At 30.2% G+C, this 24,127-nt stretch overlaps 1 protein-coding gene across 1 annotated transcript; it reads right to left on the reverse strand.

Moving 5' to 3' along the window:
- Positions 1-16,565: 16,565 nt before the first annotated feature.
- On the reverse strand, positions 16,566-20,992 carry LOC114178740 (vesicle-associated protein 4-2-like). Its single transcript, XM_028064801.1, has 7 exons — positions 20,529-20,992; positions 18,899-18,969; positions 18,553-18,634; positions 18,340-18,452; positions 17,365-17,442; positions 17,019-17,138; positions 16,566-16,923 (listed from the first exon to the last, which is right to left on the reverse strand). The coding sequence occupies exons 1-7, from the start codon at positions 20,797-20,799 to the stop codon at positions 16,861-16,863; spliced, it is 798 nt and encodes a 265-aa protein (XP_027920602.1). The 5' UTR covers positions 20,800-20,992; the 3' UTR covers positions 16,566-16,860.
- Between the last annotated feature and the right edge of the window lie 3,135 nt (positions 20,993-24,127).

Raw genomic sequence — 24,127 nt, forward strand, 5'->3', positions numbered from 1 at the left:
AGCCCAGGTAGACTATGCAGCGGAATCATCTCTTCCCTGTTGACCTCGAGTGCCTCTCGCATCTGCTCCCATCAATAAATTGATGATCATCGCAAAGGTAGAAGAACAACATACAAGGCAATCAAAAGTAAGGGTAAGCTAGAGCCAAAAAGATTTTATCATGCAATCATATATACTTTCACAGTCCAATATGCATACATCATCCAAGCAGGTTATGACTTTCCAATCAATACACTAAGACTCGACTCGACTCATCCGGATACATATAACCTGGTCAGATTCAGCGGATGCTTGCACTTGTGGTGGATACCTCTGCTCACCCCCGAGCTGCTCACCCCCGAACCATGTGTTACAAGTGTTATAATGAATCAATCCCCCACACACAAGGTTAGCCCTTAATGAGTTTCAGGCCTCCTGCTACTCTCACCACAAAAGTTAGTTCGCTCTAAGTGAGACTAACTGACTCCTTAGAGTCTCAGGATGCAATCCTTACCTTGAATCCTTACCAAATTATATAGATGGGGCACCACCATGGACACCCACTAACAGGGGTCATGGAATTACGTCCCGACCACTGAAGCACGACCCTAAAATCTCACCTAGAGATTCCAAGGAATTACGTACTGACCACATACTATACATATTCAAACAAACAGTAATGTTTATCATGCTTATAAATCTCATGCCAACCTTTATAATCCATCCTCGTACATGTTCCATGTTGAATCCATTCCAAATCATCCTTCCCAATTCATGAATATAGAAGTGTAATTCATACCGACACCATGCCACTTTGATTACCAACCATCTCATACAAGTCACATGCCAAGGTCATGTTAAACTTATCAATCACAGACCATAAACCATTCTACTCATACCCATTCGCCCAATTCATGCTTTTAAAAGTAATTGAATCAATCCACAAGTTCAAGTTAAAGTAAGGAATTAAAATTCTGCAGCAATTCTCGCTTAAGCTAGACTGGTCTCGCTTAAGCTAGACTGATCTCGCTTAAGCTAGAAATTCTCGCTTAAGTGAGACTGATCTCGCTTAAGCTAAAATCCCTCGCTTAAGCTAAACTGACAGCTTTTTAATGGTTTCAACATGTAAAAACACAAAATCCCAAACAACAAAAATTTAAGAAAACACAAGCACGTTGTATAAAACATTGGCATCATATTTCATGCTTTAAAAGAGTAAACAAATCAATCATGGGAGCATACAAGCATTTAACAACTGTCAATCTCGCTCAGGCAACAGGGTCTCTCGCTCAAGCGAAAAACTTTCGCTTAAGCGAGATTGAAAACATAGAGTACTTCGAGTTCTCGCTCAAGCTAGCCCATCTCGCTCAAGCGATAGGCCTTCGCTCAGGCGAGCACTCGAAACTAAAATGGGCAAGTTACTGCCATTCTCGCTTAGGCGAGAGCTCCTCGCTTAGGCGAGAGCTTCCTGTTTGGGCGAGAAACAGCTCGCTTAGGCGAGCATAGCAGACCTCACCTGCTCTCACGCATGCAAAGCCAAAAATCCATCCAGAAATAATACATCGATTATTTTCACACCATCAAAAGCACATCAAATTATCAAGAGCACCCAACAGAAACAAAAAAAGACACATTATTTATAAAAGCATGAAAAATCATAGCTTCCCTCACCTGGACAGATGCTAGTGGAAAGCACAGGCACCTACGGCAACCAACCCAACAGCTTCAAGAGCATACTCAAGAGGTGGAGCAGAGAATAAGGTTAAGTTGACTTGAATCTGAATGAGCTTCGAGCCCTAGCAGAGCATTGTTTGAGGGGAAAAGAAGAGTAAGATGGCTGATTTTGCAAAGTGGGCAGAACATGAGAGGGTTAGGGGTTTTGGGATGCCCTATGGGTCAGTCTTAGGCCCAACTGACTAAGAGAGGCCCTTAAATTTTAGGACAAAATTAAAGTGGGTCTTACAGTTATGAGGGCGGCTCAAATATTTGGAAGACCTAAAGCAAATATAAAAAATGAAGCATTTTATTAAAATTTATTTTTCGAGCTTTTTTTTTATATTTAAAATTATTTATTAAATTATCAAATTAATTTCATTTAACATTTCATTCTCAATAGATAATAGGACTAATTCGTTTAATCTTCCTTTAAACAATACAATCTTAAAATAAGTTTTTATTATCTATTGTTTTGAAAAACTACTTCTTTCGGTTGAAGCAACTAACACATGAATTATTAACATTATTCCATAAGCTATATATAAAACAAATGAATTAAAACAATAAAACCTAGTTTTATTATGCTTTACATTAATCAAGTAACAAGTATTTTGATTTTGGATTGCATTCTAAATTTCAAAGAAGACAATTCTTAATATCACTTTGTTTTGTAATGATAATCAATAAGAATCCGGGATAATCCCTTAAAAGAGTTGGACTTTACCTTGCAGATCTAGTATTCACACATGAACAATTTTATATTGTTGTTTATAAAGTAAATACAAAGAAAGGATTGAAAATCCAATTTTTTGTCAAAGATGGAAATGTGAGTACAACAACTAAAAATATTGTCTACAAATAAATCTCCGAAAATCTTTAAAAATATCAAACTTACAACATTTGCAATACAAAAAGGGTATACACCTTCCTCTTATTTTAAGTTTTATTTCTATTATAACATATGTTTATCAAAGTTACATTTTGAATTCCTTTGTGGATTAATCGCAGATGAAAGATATCGGTATAAGCATTCATTATGAATAAAGTCCTTCTTACATCAATCTATATATTTCAAGTAATGAAAATTATTGAGACGTAATTTAATTTTCATAGACATTGATATTTGTCTTTCTTATGTCTACTTTAATTTTAACATATAGTATGAGTGATGATTATATAATTTTATTATTGAAATATAGTATTGTATTTTCATTGATCATGCTTATAGAACAATGACATTTGACATTCATTAAAACATGCAACACTATCGTGTCATGTGGCACTGATAGTGTCACATGTCACACCACGATACCTTATAGGTTAAAAACAAAAATAAAAATCGTAAAGAAAATTAAAAAAAAAATACTACGAATTGAGTTATGGCATGTCATTCTATTAGTATTTTATTTTTTTAAATGACATAATTGAGTCAATCTTTAAAAAAATATACAAATGGAAAAAAAACAAAAAACAAAATTGAGACCAACATAAAATTTTCTAACCAAACTTTAACTACCCGAATAATTAAACCTGGCATTAAGTATGATAACATCTACTTTAACTTGAAAATCCATAGAATAAGAGTTAGATAAGTAAATAATGACTTAATATCTTCTTCATTTTCAAACAGGACATTATTTTTTCATTCACATCATATAAGAAGAAAAATAAGTACGAACAAAAAGTGTGGAGTCATATAAAATAAGGATGAAACTGAGATTAGACTACTTTATCTTAGTTTGGCTTGACAATTAATGGTGAACAAGTCATCATTTGTAATCTTAGTAAGCTAATAAACTAATCCACCAAAACTGAAAAAAAAAATGAGTAAAAAAAAGTTAAAGATTTACAGTTTATTTAAGTTTTAGGTATCATATAAATTTAAATATTTTTAATTTTGTTTTTTATTTTTAAATATCTTATAGTTTATTTTTATTTTTTACTTATTCTTTCATTTAATTTTGGTGAATGTGATGATTATTTTTCTCTCTTTTTTTCCAACTCATCAATTAAACACATAATATATATACATAATATATATATATATATATATATATATATATATATATATATATATATATATATATATATATATAGTAAAGGCATTAAATCTAAATCTTTAATAAAAATTTCATTTCAAAAAATACAAAAATAGAAATCCAAATCTGTGAAACCACGAATTCGAGACTTCATTACAACTCTTTTATCATCCTATATCAAGATTAGTGTGTAGTGATTTCTTTTTTTATATAATTTTTTAAATGACAAGGATTTTTGTAAAGTATTTTTATATTACTTAAAAATTTCATAATATTTAAGAGACCTGCATATTTATTTAATGTATGTTAAGTTTTATATTAGAAGATTTAATGTTAACAATATTTAAGAAAAACGTGTCCGCATCTCATTTGAGTCTTCACAATCTTTATATCATGATTTCTTTTTTCGAGTTATGAAAAAAAAAAAATATTGTGCAATTTTCCCTTTTATAATTTTCTCAAATCTTTGACAGCTGCTTTAATCTTAATCACACCTTAATTAATTAAGAAAATGGTTTACTGACCATCCATTTTAACTACTTTTTTACTCTTTTACGTGGAAAATAGTATTTATTTTTTTTAGGTTAAAATACCTTTTTAAAAAAATCCAAAATAATTACGAAGTGACACGTGGTAGTCACTGTTCATGGTCATTAATGATTTAAACAGTGTTAGCAAAAAAGAATTTAATTGAACAAAATTGATGAAAATTGGGACCTATTTGAACGCAAAACCAAAATTAGGACTTATTTGACAAAACTTGACGAAAATTGGGACCAAAAAGGTATTTTAACCTTCTTTTTACTTTCAACAAATGGACTGGCACGTGATTGAAGGGGTTAATGAAATTAACCTACCGTTTACTTTCTTGCCGTCACCTACCATTGACTTCCTTGCCGTCAAAGTGAAAAAAGAATCCAAAAGTTATTTTTTTTAAAAACTTCGCAGACCCTCGCATATCACCGTGCCTCGCAGACCAAAAGTAGTTCTCTTATCCACTGTGCCTGCGAAGTCCACCATCACTGCGAAGTCCACCATGCCTACGAAGTTAGGGGTGTCAAAACGGGCCAGCCCGGCTCGTTTTTGACTCTATCCGTTTTTGGCCCATCATAAACGGGCTGGGCCGGGTTGACCCGTAAATGAAAAATGGGTTCGTTTATCAAACTTGGCTCGCAGACCAGCTTTGGCTTTTTTTTAAAAAAAAAAAATTGGAGGTCTAAAAATCTTTGTCTTAATTTTTATCAAATCATTTTTTTTTCATCAACTATTTGTGTTAACAATGTTGGTTTTAATTAATGTAATGACAAAATCTGAGATAGTAATAAAGATAGACCTACATGCTTTTACATATGGAAATGTTTACCGCAAAAAAAAAAAAAAAAAAACTTGAAAGTAGTTCTACCCAATATTTAGTGTAGGAAAAATATTACAATCATTTAATAAATATGTAAAACTTAAGAAGATTCACACCTGCAAAAAGAAAAACAAAGCAAAACTTTTCTTATGATTATTGGTTAGTGTAGATAAAATACTAAAAAACTTATACTTGAACTAAATGTTGTAGGTGTGTACATATATAACTCCAAATGAAACGTGTTCCTAAATTTAATTGGCGTAAATAAATATCTATAACATTTTTTGCATTTTAACAGAGGGTGTTCTTTCTCAGTTTGAACCACATGTTGCATGTGCACTTTTTTTTAACTTAGAAGGTCTGCGGGTCTAATGGGCTAGACAGGTCGGGTTGGTACGGGTTGACGAGTTCTGTTTTCTAACCCGGCCCGCTTTTTTTTTGTGGGCCAACGGGCTGGCCCGTCGGGCTTGACTCGTTTTGACAATTCTATACGAAGTCCATTGTCCCCTTCGAAGTCCACCATGCGTGCGAAGTCCATTGTGCCGGTAGTCTCCTTCGAAAATCCACCACCCCGAAACATCGAAAGGTACCTTCTTTGTTCCATTCTGTGAATGGTAAGTGATCCCGATGAAATCCAGTGAAAGGGGGTTTTGAACATGCAGTGATAGGCACAACATTTGGTCTCTTCATCCCTTGTTTTTCGTTCAAAGTCTTCTTAGACGTCATCACAGTGTTCTTTGTTTGCAAGGTTTTCTTTCGTTTGGTTAAAGGTAAAATTTTTTGTTTTCCCCAAGCATTGACGTTGTGGTTTAATGAAGCAAAAAGCGGTGAGTATTTACTATGTTGATTTTTTTGAACTTCAGATTTTGGTGGTCGTAGTTGTATCGTTTTGGTGTGGCATTGAAAAATTTATCTTTAATAATGGTGGATTTTATCACAAATAGTAATCTGCTTCCAAAAAGATAGTCATAGTGATCAAGTATAGTTCTTAGCAACATTACAGAAATGAATTTTTTGAAAAAATCATGTGTATTACGTTTGATGGAAATGACAAAATTGGTAGAAGTCAAGGTAGTGAAATTTTTTTTTAAGGTTCAATTTTTAGAAATAGATTTTTAGAGTCCTTATACCTTTTTATACTTGCTTAGGTAGTTTTAGTTCACTATTTACTTACTCTTTTAAGATTTGCATGATAATAGTTATGTTGAATCTAGTTATTTATTGGTAGTATGTTATTAAATTGTAATATTGAGTGGATGATTTCTAGTAATTTTGACCGGTGCATTTGTCTTCACAAGTATTTTACTTAAGTTATCCCTCCTTTTAATTGTTCAAAATAATTGAGGAACTATTGCATATAATGTAAAATAAAGACAATTAAGAGTAAAGGTGAGCATACATGTTGGCTCTATTTGGTCGAAGTTTCTCTTAGTCCTTTCTAAAACTGTTGGGCTTAGCATCCTTATCCCAATACCTTCAATTGATGTTGCTCCTCCATAATTGATGCAGTTGACGAAACTGTAATAGAACAAATAGTAGCAGTTATGACTAGCAAGTAATCTACTCATTTTCTATGATTCTAAGCCTTAGAGCATTCTTAGTGATAGGAAATTATACCAATTCATGAATCATCAGAGAATTGAAATCCATATGTAAGCCATAACTTGATATATGTAGTTTTAAAACAAAAAACAAAATATTGATTTTAATACTCCCAAATAGAACTACTTTAAAACTATTATTTATTTATTTATTCATAATGCAATACCTTCCACTTAATCTAATTTAGTCATTCATAATGCAGTACCTTTTATAAAGAAGATAATCTAATTTAAACTTTTATACAAAATCTCAATTGTTAGTGTTGTATAAGTATACTGTAGTCCATCTTTTTTGAGAGCTTATCTGCATAAATTGATTTAACTTATACGCAAAACTTAGAGAAAAGTTTATTAAGATAAGACCTATGTATTGGATGATCATTAAATGTTTATTCTTTCTTGCTTTATTACTTGGTTACTTTAAATTATAATGTTTTTGTACTTTCCACTCTTGGTTGACTTAGAAGAAGTTTTCTTTCTACTTTAGATTATAATGTTTCTGGGTTTCCACTTTAGATTATAAGTTTTTTTATCCCATTAATTTACTTGAATAAATTCAATAGTATGCATATTATTGATAATTAAAAATATTATGTAACATTTTTTTCGTGCTTACTTATTTATTTTGGTCTTAGGTTATTACAAATGTTTAATAGTTCAATTAGTTATATGGCAGGGAAAAGGGAAGTGAAATCTTTTCCGCATTCATGGAATAAGGGTAAGAAGACCAAGATGGAGAGGGATGCCCAGGTCAATTTTCACTCCTTAGGACCATTTAAATGATTTTTTTTTACTAATTGTTCAACTAAATTGTACTGTCATGTATTATAGATGAGGATCGTGCATTGTTGTGATACAAAATACATTGTTGAAGTAAACAATGTATTCAAAACGACCCACCGTAAGCAGATTGAAGAAACACCATTTAGATGGTTTTTGTCTCTGGACAAGGTGTTGGAAATAAATTTCCCTTTGGTTAGGGAAGTTTTGAATCAGTAGGTTGTAGATGGGGAATTCATTCGTGTTGGCCAACACTTAGTTCGCTTATCAATATATGATGTTTGTATATGCTTAGGTCTTAGTATGGTTGCTAAATCTGTTCCATTTGATAGTGAAATTAGTGGGTTAGTAGGTTCACTTTTTGAGAACAAACCTATTTCAGTCTGAGATATAAGTAACAAGATTAAGAACTATGTTAGTAGTGATGATGATGATGATGATGTACAGAGTGTTTGTAGGTTGTACTTGTTATTCTATTTTTCTGTCTTTTATTTTCCTAGGACATCTAGGACTGTGAACAATATGCCTTTCAAAATCTTAGACAATATGGACAACCTTGGTGACTTTAATTGGGTTGATTATGTTCATACCTTTTTGATTGGTGGTATGAATCATGGACATAAGGTTCTACCAGAAAACCCAAAATTCAAGTAGCCTTAACAGCCGGTTGTGTTGCAGTTATACAGGTAATTAATAATTTCAATAGTTGTGACCAATATTATGTTCAACAATGTAACTAAATTTTTCTTCACCTTTGTCAGCAACACTAGATTCATCCCACTCATAATAATTATCTTCAATCTCATCATGGCCTTGCTTCTTCCTGTCACTCATATTTGCTTTCAACTCATAAAGTTCTTTTTGCATTTCACTCAGCATTTGTTCTTGTCGTTCAACAGCTTCCATTAGGTCATCCTTTCTGCCACCCTTACTTCCACGTCCAAATTCCTCAAAAGCTTCTTTCACAAAGGTAATTGCTCAACTCTTCAACAGAGGCAACAAAATCTAAAACAACCTGCAAGAATTCAGAAAAACTCTCAACAAGTACTAATCACATAATTAAGAAAAACTTAATATCAATCATGTCAAACCGCCTACCATGTTTCTATGAATACTCCTTTTAATTACATAGTCCCCTACTTTCACTTCCATCCAATACAAGATTCTGGGGAACTTGGTGGTTGGACGCTGTTCCTTTCAGTTGGACATGAGAAAATGGTTGAACGACCATAACTAGAACATTTTAAAGGAAAATCAGTCAAAACTCTTCACCACTTACTTTTATCTCATGAAATGGAAAATCAACTAAATTAAAGATACGATACTTGTAACAAGTAAACATATCCCATTACATGGAAGTTTTTTGAACCTGGTTTGTCCCTTATCAACATTTTAGCTTCACAAATGCTTCCGACCAAATACTCATACAACACACCACCCCAATTATATTTCCAATACTACAAATGTCATGAACAATGTCGAACAAAATAAAAAAGACTCAGCCACTACGATTGGCCAACAAAAACTCAGAAATTCCTAACAAAAGATAAAGCTTACAAAAATCATTAAATTCTAGATGTTTACTATGTTTTAATAGGTAATCATATACTATTTCAACATCAACAACTTTGTTAGGTCCAAATAACTTCTTGCAATGACTATCTAACCATTATCGGATTAAATCAATGTTCTGACCAACTACCCTCAAACTAAAACCAAGACATACGTCTAATAAGCTAAAAGCAACAAATTTTGTACCCATGTCAAACCCCCCAGCCTTTCAACCCACCGACTAATTAACAGACTCAATAGATTCCTAAATATCTTCACAGACTCTTTCAACTCAACCAACCATGCAAATGGTGTTGCCTCAATAAATGACTTTTGATTATTTGTTAATTTCTTATTCAAACTACCAATAAATTTGGTTCGGCATGAATGCCTAAAACAAATCTGGATCAACAAACAAAAAAAACTAGTTATAGCAATTTGAATCAAAGACACATTCAAAACAAAATGAATTAAAAAATGGCATACCTTCCGATCACCACTAAAATCGCTTCCTTCACTAACTTCACTCATAATTCTCACCTGAAAACATAATTGAAGTGACCACAAATTCATAAGTGAAACTTACATCAATGCAATTGTTATCAATATATTGAATACTAGTGAACTCATTGAAGGAACTTAATCGGAAAAATACTTAGTCCAAGCAACATACTTCAAATTTAATTATTCAACCGTCTATCCAAGCAATATTATAACAATTCATAAATCACAAACAAAGTTTATTGAATTCCATGAAATCAATAAAGGATTACAACGGCTCGTTCACAAATGTATTCTTTAGAGACAACTGGCTTTATCTTGTGATGATTTTTAAAAAGGAAAATGATTTGCAAATTAATGTTTGAACCAGTTTGTATCAGTACATATGCTAATGTTAGGCAAAGGAAAACAAATCCACCAAACAATAACAAATATTATGTACTGCAACAGCATCCCAAGAGTACAAACTTGGGGGCTCATAATCCTTTATGAATATAGCAATTAAGAGAGTCAAATGGAAAAACGTCAAAACTATGAAAAAAGCAAAAGGGTTTAGTTTAGCTCTTTAGCTCCTTACACAAAAGCATCGATCTCGAGGATCACCCATGTAGTAAAAAAAACAAAAAAAAAATACTACATGATATGTCCCATATAATTGGATGACAACAAATGAAAAATTGGTCTCAGTTCCAAAAAAGTTATATACACCGTTACAACAGCCAAAGCTGTCAAATTAAGGTTTCAAAGAAAAAAATTTGTTCATTTTTGGTTAATTACAAACATAGATAAAATTACATAAGTAAATATAACATATCTAGAAATGAAACACGAAAAAATATGAGAGGAAATTGAAACATGAACTGAATAAATATTCTTCAGATGCAACTAATACCTTAACTGAATTCGGGGTGGTGGACTTCGAAGGGGACGGTGGACTTCGCAGGCACGATGGAGAAGAAAACTGCTTTTGGTCTGTAAGGCACAGTGATATGTGAGGGTTTGCGAAGTTTTTTTGAAAAACAACTTTTGGATTCTTTTTTCACTTTGACGGCAAGGAAAGTAATGATAGATGAGCAAGAAAGTTAACGGTAGGTTAATTTCATTAACTCCTTCAATCACGTGTCAGTCTATTTGTTGAAAGTAAAAAAAAAAAAAAAAAAGACAAAAACCATTTTCGACATAAGAGAGTAAAAAAGTAGTCAAAATGGGTAATCAGTAAACCATTTTCCAATTAATTAAGTAATCTTGATGGATATGGTTTATAAGCTCATTCCTACAATTTGAAGACAAAAAAGTCTTACGGTTTTATTTTGAATTATTTTATTTTATTTTTTACTTTTTAAAATCGGATTTTCTGAGCACAAATAACGCAACAGTCAACCGGTCTATGTACTTTGAAATTTAAAGTAGCAATTTTTTATATATTTATTTGACACGTAATAATTTATATGTAAATATAGATTAATATTATTTAAGTATTCATTTGCACAAGCCTTTACTAAAAAACTTACAAATAATACACAATTAACATCATAGACTAATTTAGATACTTTATTCGCATATGATCCAAGTTTCAGCACAATTAATTAATTAATTAATGATCAATTCAATCAAATTATTGAATGCTGATTCAGTAATCAACTATGTATAAGAAAGTACGCAATATTGGAACTGCCACTTAAAAAAAAGTGTACCATACATTCATCTTGAAATTAAAAGAAAACCATCACCTTTTCCCAAATTTTCTCTACTCTAATAACACCATCTAAGACAACAACAAAAAAGTTTGGTGTTTAAATGATTACCCGTTTGAAAATTCTTAGGTCACTTTTTTTTTTCCTAATCTAATGACAAGGACCATAAAGTTGAGTTATTTTATTTATTGTTATTAACAATTCTATGATTAATAATATTACTTTAAATTATTCAAAAAATATATATTTTTTCGTGATTAATTACAAACTATTAAAAAACTTAGACATTTTTTTTTTCACATTTTGGTTCAAAAGGAGAAATAATTTTCTTATATCTCTTACTTTCTTCCAACCTATATATTTTGAGTGGGAGCAACAGGAATAAAGGTTTCACATGCTTTTTGGGGACTTTTTTGTTTGTTGTTTGAAACTTTTATATAATAAGAATGATGAGATTGTAAGAACTTTGGGTGGACAAGCGTGAAATGATGCAACATATATGATCTCATTATTCGGAACAAAATCTCGGAAAACAAAAAGGAAAGGTATGAGTGAATTGAGTCACGGTTTTTGCTCCTAAGAGAAGGAGAAAAGCGTGAAACTCCAACACTTTCTCCATCTTTTTCATTAAAGTTTTGTATTTGAAAGGATATGTTTTTGGATAAGGGGGAATTTATTAATGCAATGGAATTAATAGAGATTATGTAATGTAGGTATCATATGCCATCTTTTTTTAGGGCCCTCCCACACCACTTTAGTTGCATGGGGACTACATGTTCGCCACCGCATATTGCCCTACACAATGTTCTTTTACGAAAAATCTCCTAAACAACCTAAAACCTATTTCTCATAATAACTTTAGAAAAACATTATATCATTATATCATTTGAGTGTTATAAATCTCACATTAACTAAAAATAGAATCAATTTCTAATACATAAGTATAAATTTAGTCTTACAAATTAGTTTTGTAAAATTAAATAAAACTTAAAATCTGTCTCTAAACAAAGTAATTTTAGAAGTTGACTTACTATTATCTTAAAATATAGATAAAATCACTTTTATTAAAGATATACGTAGATAAATATTATTTCATAATGGTTGAACTAAATATTTTCCTTTCAATACATTGGTTTCGTTCAAGACAGTATGAAAGTGATGATTAACCATTTATCTCGTATCGATGAAAAATGAAATAAACTATTCAATTTTCAACATTATATATTATATTATGTAACAATTTTGGTCATGTAATCTTCATAGATGCTTCTTTGACTATACCAATGCTTCTTTAACTATACCGATTGCACTTATTTATTAACATTAAGTTAATAAATATCTTAAGTTCCATGATATAATTTGACATGAATGGGATATTACATCAAATCTCGTCTAAAATTTTTCATTTAATTATTAAACTTCCTAACTTTATCTATTTGTACTAATCAACAAATATAATATGTAATAGAGCAAAGGATGGTAAGTGTTTTGTAACTATTAGTGTGTGTGTGAAATTAAACTTAACACCTAATATGTTTCTTGTATAAATAATCAATATTCAATTTGTTTCCCTCTATGATGCCAAAATGCTAGCTAAGTTTTGAAAAAAATAATAATTATAACCACTGTTTAAATCTACATCACAACCTAATTCCATTAATAAAATTACTTAAATACATGTAAAAAATAACAAAAAAAAATGATTGCATATTTTTTAGTACCAATAATTTCTCATTAAAGTATATTACAAATACTTTGTTAATAAATTCTACGATAAGTCATACATACACATTTCATATAATATAATTTTAATTTTAATTTCAAATAAGATCATGATAAGCAAATGTAATTTTAATTCAACCCAGATATAAAATTACATTTTAAAATAATAAGAAAATAAAAAAATATAACACAATAGATTAGAGTTTTCAAATCTGGTTTCCATTTTTAAACCCAACTTCAAAATTTGTAATTGATTACTTTTAGTTTATTACCTTAAATTATTTGTATGTTAAGTAAGTTAATTAACCAGCAATATTACGACAACATTTTGTTCATTTAAACACTTTTATGTGATAAAATACATTTTTACGATGATAAAATTATAATTATAATAAAAATGAGATTTTTAAAGTAAAAAACTTTTGTTTCTAAACTGGCAAAAATGAGACTGTAGATATGCTAAACTTAAAAAATTATGTCAAAAAAAAATTACTGTACATAACCCACTTTTAACTTTTCGACACCTCTGGCGTGCTAAATGGATTTGACTCAAATTGAAGCCCATTCAACCGAATGAAAAGTACAACCCAGAAAACCCATACTTTCTTCCTGCACCTCCGTAATTGTGGAAAAACTCCAAATCATTCATGAATTAGAATCATTCAGCATTGTATAATTCAAAAATTTATTCAAATTTGAATATATTATTAAATTTGAAAATATATTATAAATTACACAATTCAGAAACGTGTTATGGATTATATAATTTAAAATATGATTTTGAAATACATAATCTAAAAATACATTTCTAATTATACAATCTAAAATATATTTTCAAAATATGTAATACATAAATAAGTTCTAATTTATGCAATTTGAAACATGATTCTAGATTATGTAAACTGAAAATGTATTATCATCCAATCCGATATATATTTCAAAATAAAACAATCCAAAATCTGTTTTCAAACCCAAGAACGTATTTAAGATTGTAGTAACATCTGAAACATGTTCCTGATTCATAATCTTAAAATCATAATATGGACCTTTTTTTTTTTCTTTTTTACTTTTCTAACACTCCCGTGAAGGTGAACAAAAGACACCTTGTGAGGGATGTTTCTTCCTGCACCCACTTTTTTCTTTCGGCATCCATAAAATGTATATTTTCCAAAGTCCCTCCATTAAAATTATAATACAAATCTCTAAATTTTCTATTTTTTAATATTTTTTGGATTAAATATTCTGGAAAATGTTTTTGGATTCAAAAATATTTTTCGAGACAGTCTTTCAAAATTTACTTTTTTTTTTATACATTTTGGATTGAATGTTACGAAATGTATTTCCGGATAAAAAAGTATTCGGAAACCCTTGTTTCAAATTTTTTTTTATATTCCGCTGTTCCAGAAAAACATCGGGGGTGCAGGAAGAAGCATGAGAGTGAAAAAAAAAAATGTTCATCCAAAGTCATCCTCTTGAACTCAGTAATACGTAACGGCCGTAATATTTTTCACAACTTTTCTTATAATTAAGAAGTAAAATCACACAGTTGACTTTCAAAGTTTTAATTATTAATATTTTTAAAATAATTTAAAATATTAATAAGATTATATGTGATTTAAAATTATGTATATACTCAAATATTTTGCTATAAATTATTTGAGGAGTTTTTTAATTGCTCGTTTAGAAGGTGATGAGAATAAATTACTATACATTTGATTCAAGTTAAAAAAAATAAATAGACATTGAGATTAAATTTCATAAAAAGTTGTTTGATTAATGATAAAATAATTTTATAAAAGGTATAGTGAAAAAAGAAGAAGAAAAATAACACGTTCAGTTAAAGAGTAACTGTTTTTATTTTGATTATTTATTTATATACGGGTTTCAATTTATTTTATGCACAACTTGCTTGAAATATATATATATATATATATATATATATATATATATATATATATATATATATATATATATATATATATATATATATATATATATATATATATATATATATATATATATATCGCTTTTAAGTTTGTTTATCTGATTCCCAATATTTGATAATTAGAGAGGAGAATGAATGAAAAAGATAAGTATGTCTTTTATGAGTATTACTAGTATTGACTTTTTTTCTACATTGAAATTACTAAAATACAGACAAAATAATTTCAAGATTTAAACTAATTTTACATTTGATTATTTTTTAAATGTATCGAATGACTATAAAATAATATAAAAAAATAAAAACTTCTATGTTTAACTTAATATGGTAAATTATATTACAATATAGTGATTCGATGAATAATCATAAAAAAGTTACAAAAAATTACCATCTTAACGACAAAATTTTCTTGACAAAAAAAATATATCAGCACATCTTAATTACTAATGAAAATATTTACAAGTAATGTATATGTCGATAAAATTTATCAATACAATTTATTGGAAATTCATAATTTTTATTATCAATGGATATTTCAGTTAGTAAAATGAATGTCAAAGTTTTAGTTTTAGTTGTAATCATGTCGTGGTAAAGTTTATTGATAAATTTATCGATACGAATGTTTTTTTAAAATTCAATGGTAATTGAATTTTTGAAAATTCGTCACCAACTTAATTTGAATAGGAAGAGAAGGAGGAAGAAAAAGAAGTAGAAACATAAAAATACTAAATATCGTATCAAAAATGAATATATTAGATATTGTAACAAATAAGAAGAAGACATTATATATCATAACAAATTCCCCTCACATTGATAATAGTAGGAATATTACTTCAATCTATGATGACAATCCAAATCTAAAAGGCATTAAGAAAAGGTCCAACTATCATCCTTGAAGTGCCTCCAAACATATAAATACACATGAAGATGAGCAATAGTTGTGGTATTAACATGAAAACTTCACAAGGAAAATCAACGCCCAATATGGTATTTAATGATAAAAATGTAAGATCGAACTAAGTTATCATAAAATCATAGAATCAAACTTTTTTAGACTATACTTAAGGTAGAAGGCTCAAACAATTTTCAAATTATGAAAACTAAAAGGACCAATTTTAAATTTGAGGAATAAAGTACGAACTAACTCAAGAAATTATAATTAATATTCAAACCATTACAGTCCCTTTATCCATGGGGGCTTCGTCTAATGCCGGTAAGCAACTTCTTCCTCCACTCCCATTAAATTTATTCTGACACCCCGGATTTTACTTTCCGGAACACATTAAGTCAATTCTAGAAAACCTTTTCCGGAAGACACTCATCACAGTCCGGATAAAAATTTTCGGAAGCTATGATAGGGGTGTAGGAAGAAACTGCCTGCCGATAACGGTTCATGTACGAAGTTGACCAATGTCTCAAGATGTGTCAGCCCGAAACGTCAAGCCCAGAACAGTACAAAGGACTAATGTTTTTAATAGACGGAAGGGGCATACTCAAAAGGTAATTTTTATTTTAAAAAATTTATTTTTGAAAGAAAAACACGAAAAAACTGCCAACTACGAAGTACATAAGATAGATACGATGAAACATTATTACCTACTTTATGGTCAATACGAAAATACTAAGATCAATATCTTACTATCTTCAGTTGTCGAGAATCTCAGCCACATCTACATCCGAATGAAATCGTAGCAAAACAGACCAAGAGCAAATCATTGATCACATGAGAAATTGAACAGAACTATTTCACATCAATCCATCAAAATTATTCCCACGGAAAAAAGAGAGCCTAAAAACAAAAAGACATTTATCTACATAGAGATTGATCAGATCACACACACACGCATAGTTTTCACCAAAGTACACTTGCGATTCACCTGAAAATTTTCTAAAAAAAGCTGTAATTTTGATAATTGTTCCTCTTAATATAACATTTTCCTTGGCGGCAATATCATTTCCTATAGGTATTCAGACCAACGCCCTATACAGAATCTACAACCACTTCACCCTGCTGCTTTGCGAGGTATCTTTCTCTCCTCTCTTTCTGAAAACATTATGATAGGTTATTAACAGATGAAACATTTACCAAAAGTAACATAACTGAAGGAAAACTTCTAATCAAAAGCTAAGTAAACATACCCATTCGTCTATGACGAGCCCTTCCCCGATAATTTTTGGACCTGCATCTTCCACAGGTTTCTTACGTGCCTCAAGGGCAGCATCCGCATCAGCTAGTTGTCGGTTCAGTTTTTCCAAAGCCTTAACAAGAAAAAAATCGACCCTTGTTAGCATGCAATCAGTTATTACATTATATGCAGACATCTCATAAATACCAAACATCAATAGTTGATACTGTATGTCTCATCCACAGTAAAGCAATGGATATGCTAAGAAACAAGTGAAGAAAACGGGAAATGTGTAACTAGTATTAACATTGGCTCAAAATACAAAAATTAACAGTGAAGAAAATAAATTCAGTACTCACAGGACAAGGACGCTCTGGATCTAGAAAAACAACTCGCAGAATCTGCTCCACTGCTACTTGGTCCTTCTGCTCATCAAACTGATTCCAGGGAGCAAAAAAACAATATTATTTTAGATACAGATGAATAAGTTCAAACAGAATAGAAGATATCTTCAGATGAAGCAGAGATTTTGAGAAGCTAGAGTGACTGAAATGAAATGAGCATATACAACAGAAGAACTTAAAATTTTGTTTGTGCAGAATTGGATGACGTGTGTGTGTGAGAGAGAGACAGACAAACATGGATGAGAAGGTGAGCCTTCTTATTATTAATCATAATACAAAAAACCTCCAGAGCTCATAATACTATGCACATGAATCTATTAAAAGGCCATTTAGTTGTAATGATTAAAAGGACAAAATCTATATGCATAGAATAATTAACAAAAACCAGAGAATATACATCCTTTTTCAAGGTTGCTAAACTTGAGAATCTACATAAACTCATGGAACTCTCATACACCCAGACTTGAGAATCTACATATATAAATTCATAAAAAAGAAGTTATTAAAGTGAAAGCATTTCAAATTTCTTCAAATACTGAGTCCAAATAAAATATTGTCCCCATAGGGTCATTAAAGGGGGAAAATTACATTGATTTCAAAGTTAATTCCTTCTTGACTCGAAAGATTATGTGAGTTGATATGAGTTTAAAGAATTTACCCGAGTGAACTCACAAAAAGAGTTTGATAGTGAGTTAACTCATTTCATCTACCTAGGATCGAAATCTCGCAAGAGTTTAAGAGTAAACTTGAGAGTTTGACAACCTTGCCTTCTCCATTTATATATAACTAAGCCTAAAGAACAAACAATTTATTGCAGTAAAATAGATACTTTGCATACAACAATAGTAATGAAACTAAAATCAATAGCACCAACATTTTATCTTTATTCATGGCAATAGTAAGTTTTCAGCCAAAACAAAATTAACTAACCAGTTCAGGGACGTAATCAATTGAACCTTTCACCTTCAAGCTCATGATTTTAAATTTGAGTCCAGTTTTCTCAGGCTTTTCATTATTTTCTGGTTGCTCTACAAACTTAAACACTAGATAACCAAAACACAAATAGTAAGATAACCAGGCCTTGTATTTACGATGATCTTTTGTTTTAAGAATTGATATAGACAGAAATAAAATATTATTTACCTGTGGCTATGATACTCTCACCAGGTGCAAGGATGGCTCCAGGAGGACGCATGAAACAGCTTTTGGGAGCAGTTGTTTGAAACTGAACATGCATATTTTAAATGGAAAACAAAGAATTTTTGTTAGAATAGATAGCCTAGTTCTATTACTAATAGATTAATAGGTGAACTCAATAAGTTAATGACTTATTCTCCTGCAAAACTGTAACTTAGTAACAGCAGGAATTGATAGTTGAGTTCAAAGACATCATGGAAGTACCTCAGACAACAAAATTTCAGATATTGCAAATGAAGAAAATTAATTTATAAAACAGGAACAAATAATAGCTGGACATGTTTCCCCATACCTTGAAAGCTACATGAGATTTACTGGTGTTTTTAATCCTGATGGCACTCCTAACCTGTTTGCCTGGCTCATCTGCACAATATAGCAAGAAACTAAGAAACAAATTATGTATTATAACAATAAGTAAATCAACCAATCAAATTGAATATTGGAATAAAAAGGTTATGAAAAAATAGATTGAAAGCCACCAAACCAAAGAGAACTCTGTGTGTCCATATTTCTGCACCCACAAGCGCAGTCACATGAGAAGCCAAGAGAACCAAAGAGAATTTCAAACTTTTTTTCTCCTGTATCTCCTTAATTTGACCAATTACATTCAAACTTTATGATTCTCACACCATTGATACTTTCCACTACATGTAATTTGTGATTGGTATCAAAGATTAGCAAATTTTTAGCATGGTTATATTTGACATCTAAATGCAAAAAGAAACTTTTTCAAGAGAGGAAAATGTTTGGTAGCACGGTAGCAGCACCTAATAACTTCCATTGCATGGAAATTAAGATTGTTACTACCATTAAAAATGAAATGCTTAATACAGTGAAAATGCAAGACTCAGAGCAGCAGAAAAACTAATAAGTAATTAAACTTCAGAAAGCAATTCATCTCTGGCATTCATCTCACATCTATTTTGTTTGCAAGACTTGTGAATTCAAGATGAACACTTCTCTAGTCTAGCCTATTGTTGTCAAAGCAATTTGAAGGAAAACGACTTAACAATTATAAAGGAACAAAAATTGAAATTAGGAAAAACGATCACTTTCTTTTCTATCATAAGTATCTTCAACACTGAAATCAACAAAACTAGCCCTGGAACTAATGCCAAACCTTTTCTTGGACATTCTTTCACCTTTTGACTTTCTACCTAAGCAATAAACTATAGATACATAGTTTCTATCCCTAGAATACCGCTATCCACTTAAAAAAAGATGGTAAGCATACTCAAACACCATCAAAACCAGCAACTATCAACATTGAATAATTACCTTTGTTACTATCGTGTCATGTTTGAAAAAACTTTTCCAAAAGTCCTTACGAGAGGGGAATAAACAAGTAAAATGAATTGAACTTCCATCTATACCCCTAACCTAAAACCAATTTATGTACATAATTCTTTTTACATAAGCTATCTCATTTTACTACTTTCAAGTCCCAAAATAAAAATACACAAGTCGATTTCTCAGGAAAGAAACTCGATTCATTTACATTCTTAATTTCATGAACTTCTAACATGTCCACGTAAAAAATTATCCAAACAAGGCCTTTCCCCAAATTTCATCTCCAGCCCGCTTTCAATTTCGGAAAGAAATGGACTGTGATTACTAACACTGTTACCTAACAAGCCACAAATGAACGAGCAAGAAAGGAAAGTACATCATTAAAAACTACATGCAACACAGAATAAATAAACGCCGAGAGTATGGGGCAATGATATTCGCCCAAACCAAAGACTTCCATTTATGGCAGAGTCCAATTAAAGCGTTAAACCACCTTTACTAAATTGCAATTAAAAACAGTAAATAGAAATTAAAGCCAAATATCCAAATTAGATCACGATGAAAGCAATTATTGCATGCAAGCAGAGCCACATAAAGAAAAACGACCATATAAGGGGGAGACGAATTTATACAGGGCAAGTAAAGCTTGTTGGAGGGATCGAGCTTGAGACGGCGTCGTGTTGGGAGAAGCGATCTGGCGACGGAGGAAACGGAATTGGAGGTGTGGGAAGTGGAGCCCTCGAGGGGAAGATTGTTAGGGTTGTGGTGGTGATGGTGGTGATGGAGGTGAAGGTTAGCAGAAGAGGACGTCGTAGTGGTGGCGGAGGTGGAATGGCGAAAGGGAAGCTTGAAGAAGTTCCAGACCTTAGGTTCGGAGTGAGGCTTGGGATCAGCTACGGCCATGCTCTCGTCCTCTCCGGTTCCGGAAACGGTAATCGCTCAGAGATGAACTGGAGAAAAAAAAAAGGAAGAAGAGGATTGACTTTGAGTCGAGATATGACAGAGTTAAAGGTTGTAAACACCGTCGTTTACTCCGTCTTCTCTTTGTGGCTCTGTTTTCAAAATGTGAAAAGTGTTACAGACGCGGATGTGAGGAAAATTATGAAATGTAGTGGCGAAAAGCGTTTGACGTCCACGCGTTTTTGGTCTCCCTTTTTTTTTCTTCTTTAACCGTTTGTTTGTTTGGTTGGTTCGGACAGTGTAATGAGTGGAAGAGTGAAAAACGTGAAGCCAAGAGCGCAGAAGACATGGTGGGGTCCTTTTTTGAAGCAACGCGAGTAGTAGTTAGTGTTTATTACACGTTATGGGTTGACTTCTCTCGTCTATTCCACCCTATTAAGTTATTTTCATTCTTCTAACAAATAAGATTTCATTTTAAAATTATAAGAAATTTCAAAACCAATATTTTATTCATTAATATTAAAAGAAAAATATTTCCCACATTTCTAATTTCAACTTTCTCCCCTTCTCTGTGACAAATCCATTTTGAAAAAGATCTTTACAAAATTTAACTTGTTTACTTCTTGTATATTTTTTATTATTTTAATTCAGTCATTGTATTCAAAATTCACTAAATTGATTTTTTCATAAGTAAACGTTACGGTTTATGATGCTTATATATCTAACTAACGTATTTTTTTAATCGCACATAATTCTTTTATCCCCATATATGAAAAAAGAAATATAAAACTTAATTATTTAAAAAACTAATTATATATATATATATATATATATATATATATATTATAATAGATTATAATTAGTATCAAGAATATACTTTTTTTTTCATTTACAAAATAATAAATGTAAACACATCAAAATAAATATTCACGTTCTATATTCAAAAAATTATTTGTTTAACTTTCCCATTCTAGGACAACTTACTATAAATATTTATAATACATTAGTTTATGAATGCATAGAATCAAATTTATTTATCTTATATATTGACATTGGTAGTATGATTTTATTGAATAAGAGTTAACATTGTATTTATTTTGTTATTATTCTCCATAAACATTACATATATTACTATTTTTACTTAATCATATATATGACTTATTTTATATTTGCTTTTAGAAGTTTACTGTTTAAGAGAATGAATTATACATGATTTGCATGGATAAATTTGAAAGAGAATGAAATATTATAATCCTTGTATGAATAAAGTGATGATGAGGAAAAAACAGCATAACATATACCCATTTAAGTAAATGTCCATCATTTTTATTTAATTCCAACTTAGCAAGTATTTTTTTACTTAAATGCCTATCATTTTTTTTAATCCAAATTTACCTTCATTTACTTTCTAACTGTGAAATTTTAATTGTGAATGCAGTAATGCATGTATAATGATTCGCCAACTGAAGAGATTTCCTGCATTCTTGAAATCTGCATTTTACTTTTTTTGCTTTGTAAATGTGAATGCAGTAATGCATGGATTTTCGACCAAAGAGATTTCCTGCATCTGTAGAATCTGTATTGTGAAGTCTCTGTCATTGCTGAAGGCTGGGTGAAGCTGTATTCAACACTCCATAGGAAAAAAGCTGTCGTTTAACAATTTTATCTATTAAAATATTATTTTATATCTATTATATTTATCAAATCATTCATAAACTTTTATAAATTTTACCTTCAAATTTTTTCATTTTTATCTCTCCATTCCTTAAAATAAACAACCTCATATTCCTTTCATCATCTCCTTAAATTCATCATTGGAATGCAAATACATCCTTAGAGTTATATTATATTTTTAATAATAATTAGACTTTAATTTTCTGTAGTTTTCTAAACATGAAATTTGCATCTTTATAAAAATATGGTTACATATTTAATCATTCGGTCTTCTAAAATTCAGAAAAAAAATCAGAAACTAATATGTTTTCTAATTTATATAATTCATCATTGATAATAATGTTAGTGATTTATTTATGTAAAATATTAAATAAATAATATTTATTTATAAGCTTTAATATTATCATTAGAAAAAAAATACATTAGCAACTTTTTAGCACTTTTTAATGCTGAATCCATGTTTCTAGAAAAAAAATCCATGCTTATAATTTAATTATAATATATTATATCGAGTAAAATTACTTAATGTTGAATTAAAAATGCTAAATATACTATAAACATGCACTTTTTAATCCAGTACTACAACACGAAGGAAAACTGTTTACAGGAAAAATTAGATTAATAGTGAGGGATTTAAGTAAATTTTATTTCATTTATAAAAAATAAGCATGGATACTAGGACAATAATAGTTCATATATTGCTTAACCAACTTAATTAGATTCCTTAGAAAATAAGAAAGTGAAATAGATAATAAAAAATATATATGCAAATATTTATCATTTACGCCTACCAACACGAAACTTAATCGTGTGTTATAACAGACTTTTATCCAATTTCAGGTGAAAATCACAAAAAGGAATAAAAGTTCTCTTCTTGGGAAAGAAAAATAAAGGGTACTCAAAAAGCCAAGGAAAGAAAAAGAAAAGTCGCAATCCTTTTGTAAGCAAAAATTAAAAACTTAAGAAAATACTAAGATACAAAGAATTGAGAGTGTACATGTACAAGAATTGCTTAATTTACAAGTTATTTTTTGGAATAGTTTACAAAACAGCACGATATATTTATGACTCATATTTTTCATTTGTAAAACAACTTTGTATATATTTGTAAAACACAAATATATATATATATATATATATATATATATATATATATATATATAGATAGATATATATTTGTATTTATTTAACAAATACGAAATTAAGTTGATTTGTTAAACGTGTCTATGAAATAGTTAAAAAATTGCATAATAATAATAATAATAATAATAATAATAATAATGGTGATGATAATGATGATCCATGCTAAAATATTATCAATTGAAGTTGATAACTAAATATACATTTTAAAGATTCCGTTAAATATGTTAAAACGGGTTAGAATTTGTTGGTGAACTCGACTCACCACGGATTCGAGTTAGATCAAATTGAGAATGAAACTTTTTTCAATTATGGATGAAAAACGGATTCACTTAATACAAAATTGTCATCTACAAATTTGACTATGATTAAAAAAATATTTGTTCTTTTATATGGGTCAGTGAACCAACCCACTAACTTGTAGTGGATTGATTCGATTATAAAATTTTTGAATCACCAAAAAATAACTGTGTTTGGTTCACTCCTTTTTAACTTGACCTGGAGTTAGTCGATATGT

Source organism: Vigna unguiculata, chromosome 3 (genome assembly GCF_004118075.2).
Source record: "Vigna unguiculata cultivar IT97K-499-35 chromosome 3, ASM411807v1, whole genome shotgun sequence".
Taxonomy (NCBI): domain Eukaryota; kingdom Viridiplantae; phylum Streptophyta; class Magnoliopsida; order Fabales; family Fabaceae; genus Vigna; species Vigna unguiculata.

Excerpts from the sequence above, each read along its gene's own strand:
- LOC114178740 (XM_028064801.1), bottom strand. The coding sequence starts at position 20,799 with ATGGCCGTAGCTGATCCCAAGCCTCACTCCGAACCTAAGGTCTGGAAC. Across the intron at positions 18,635-18,898 it reads AATCTCATGTAGCTTTCAAG|TTTCAAACAACTGCTCCCAA; the intron begins GTATGGGGAAAC and ends ATGCATGTTCAG. Across the intron at positions 17,139-17,364 it reads ATCCAGAGCGTCCTTGTCCT|GCTTTGGAAAAACTGAACCG; the intron begins GTGAGTACTGAA and ends TTTCTTGTTAAG.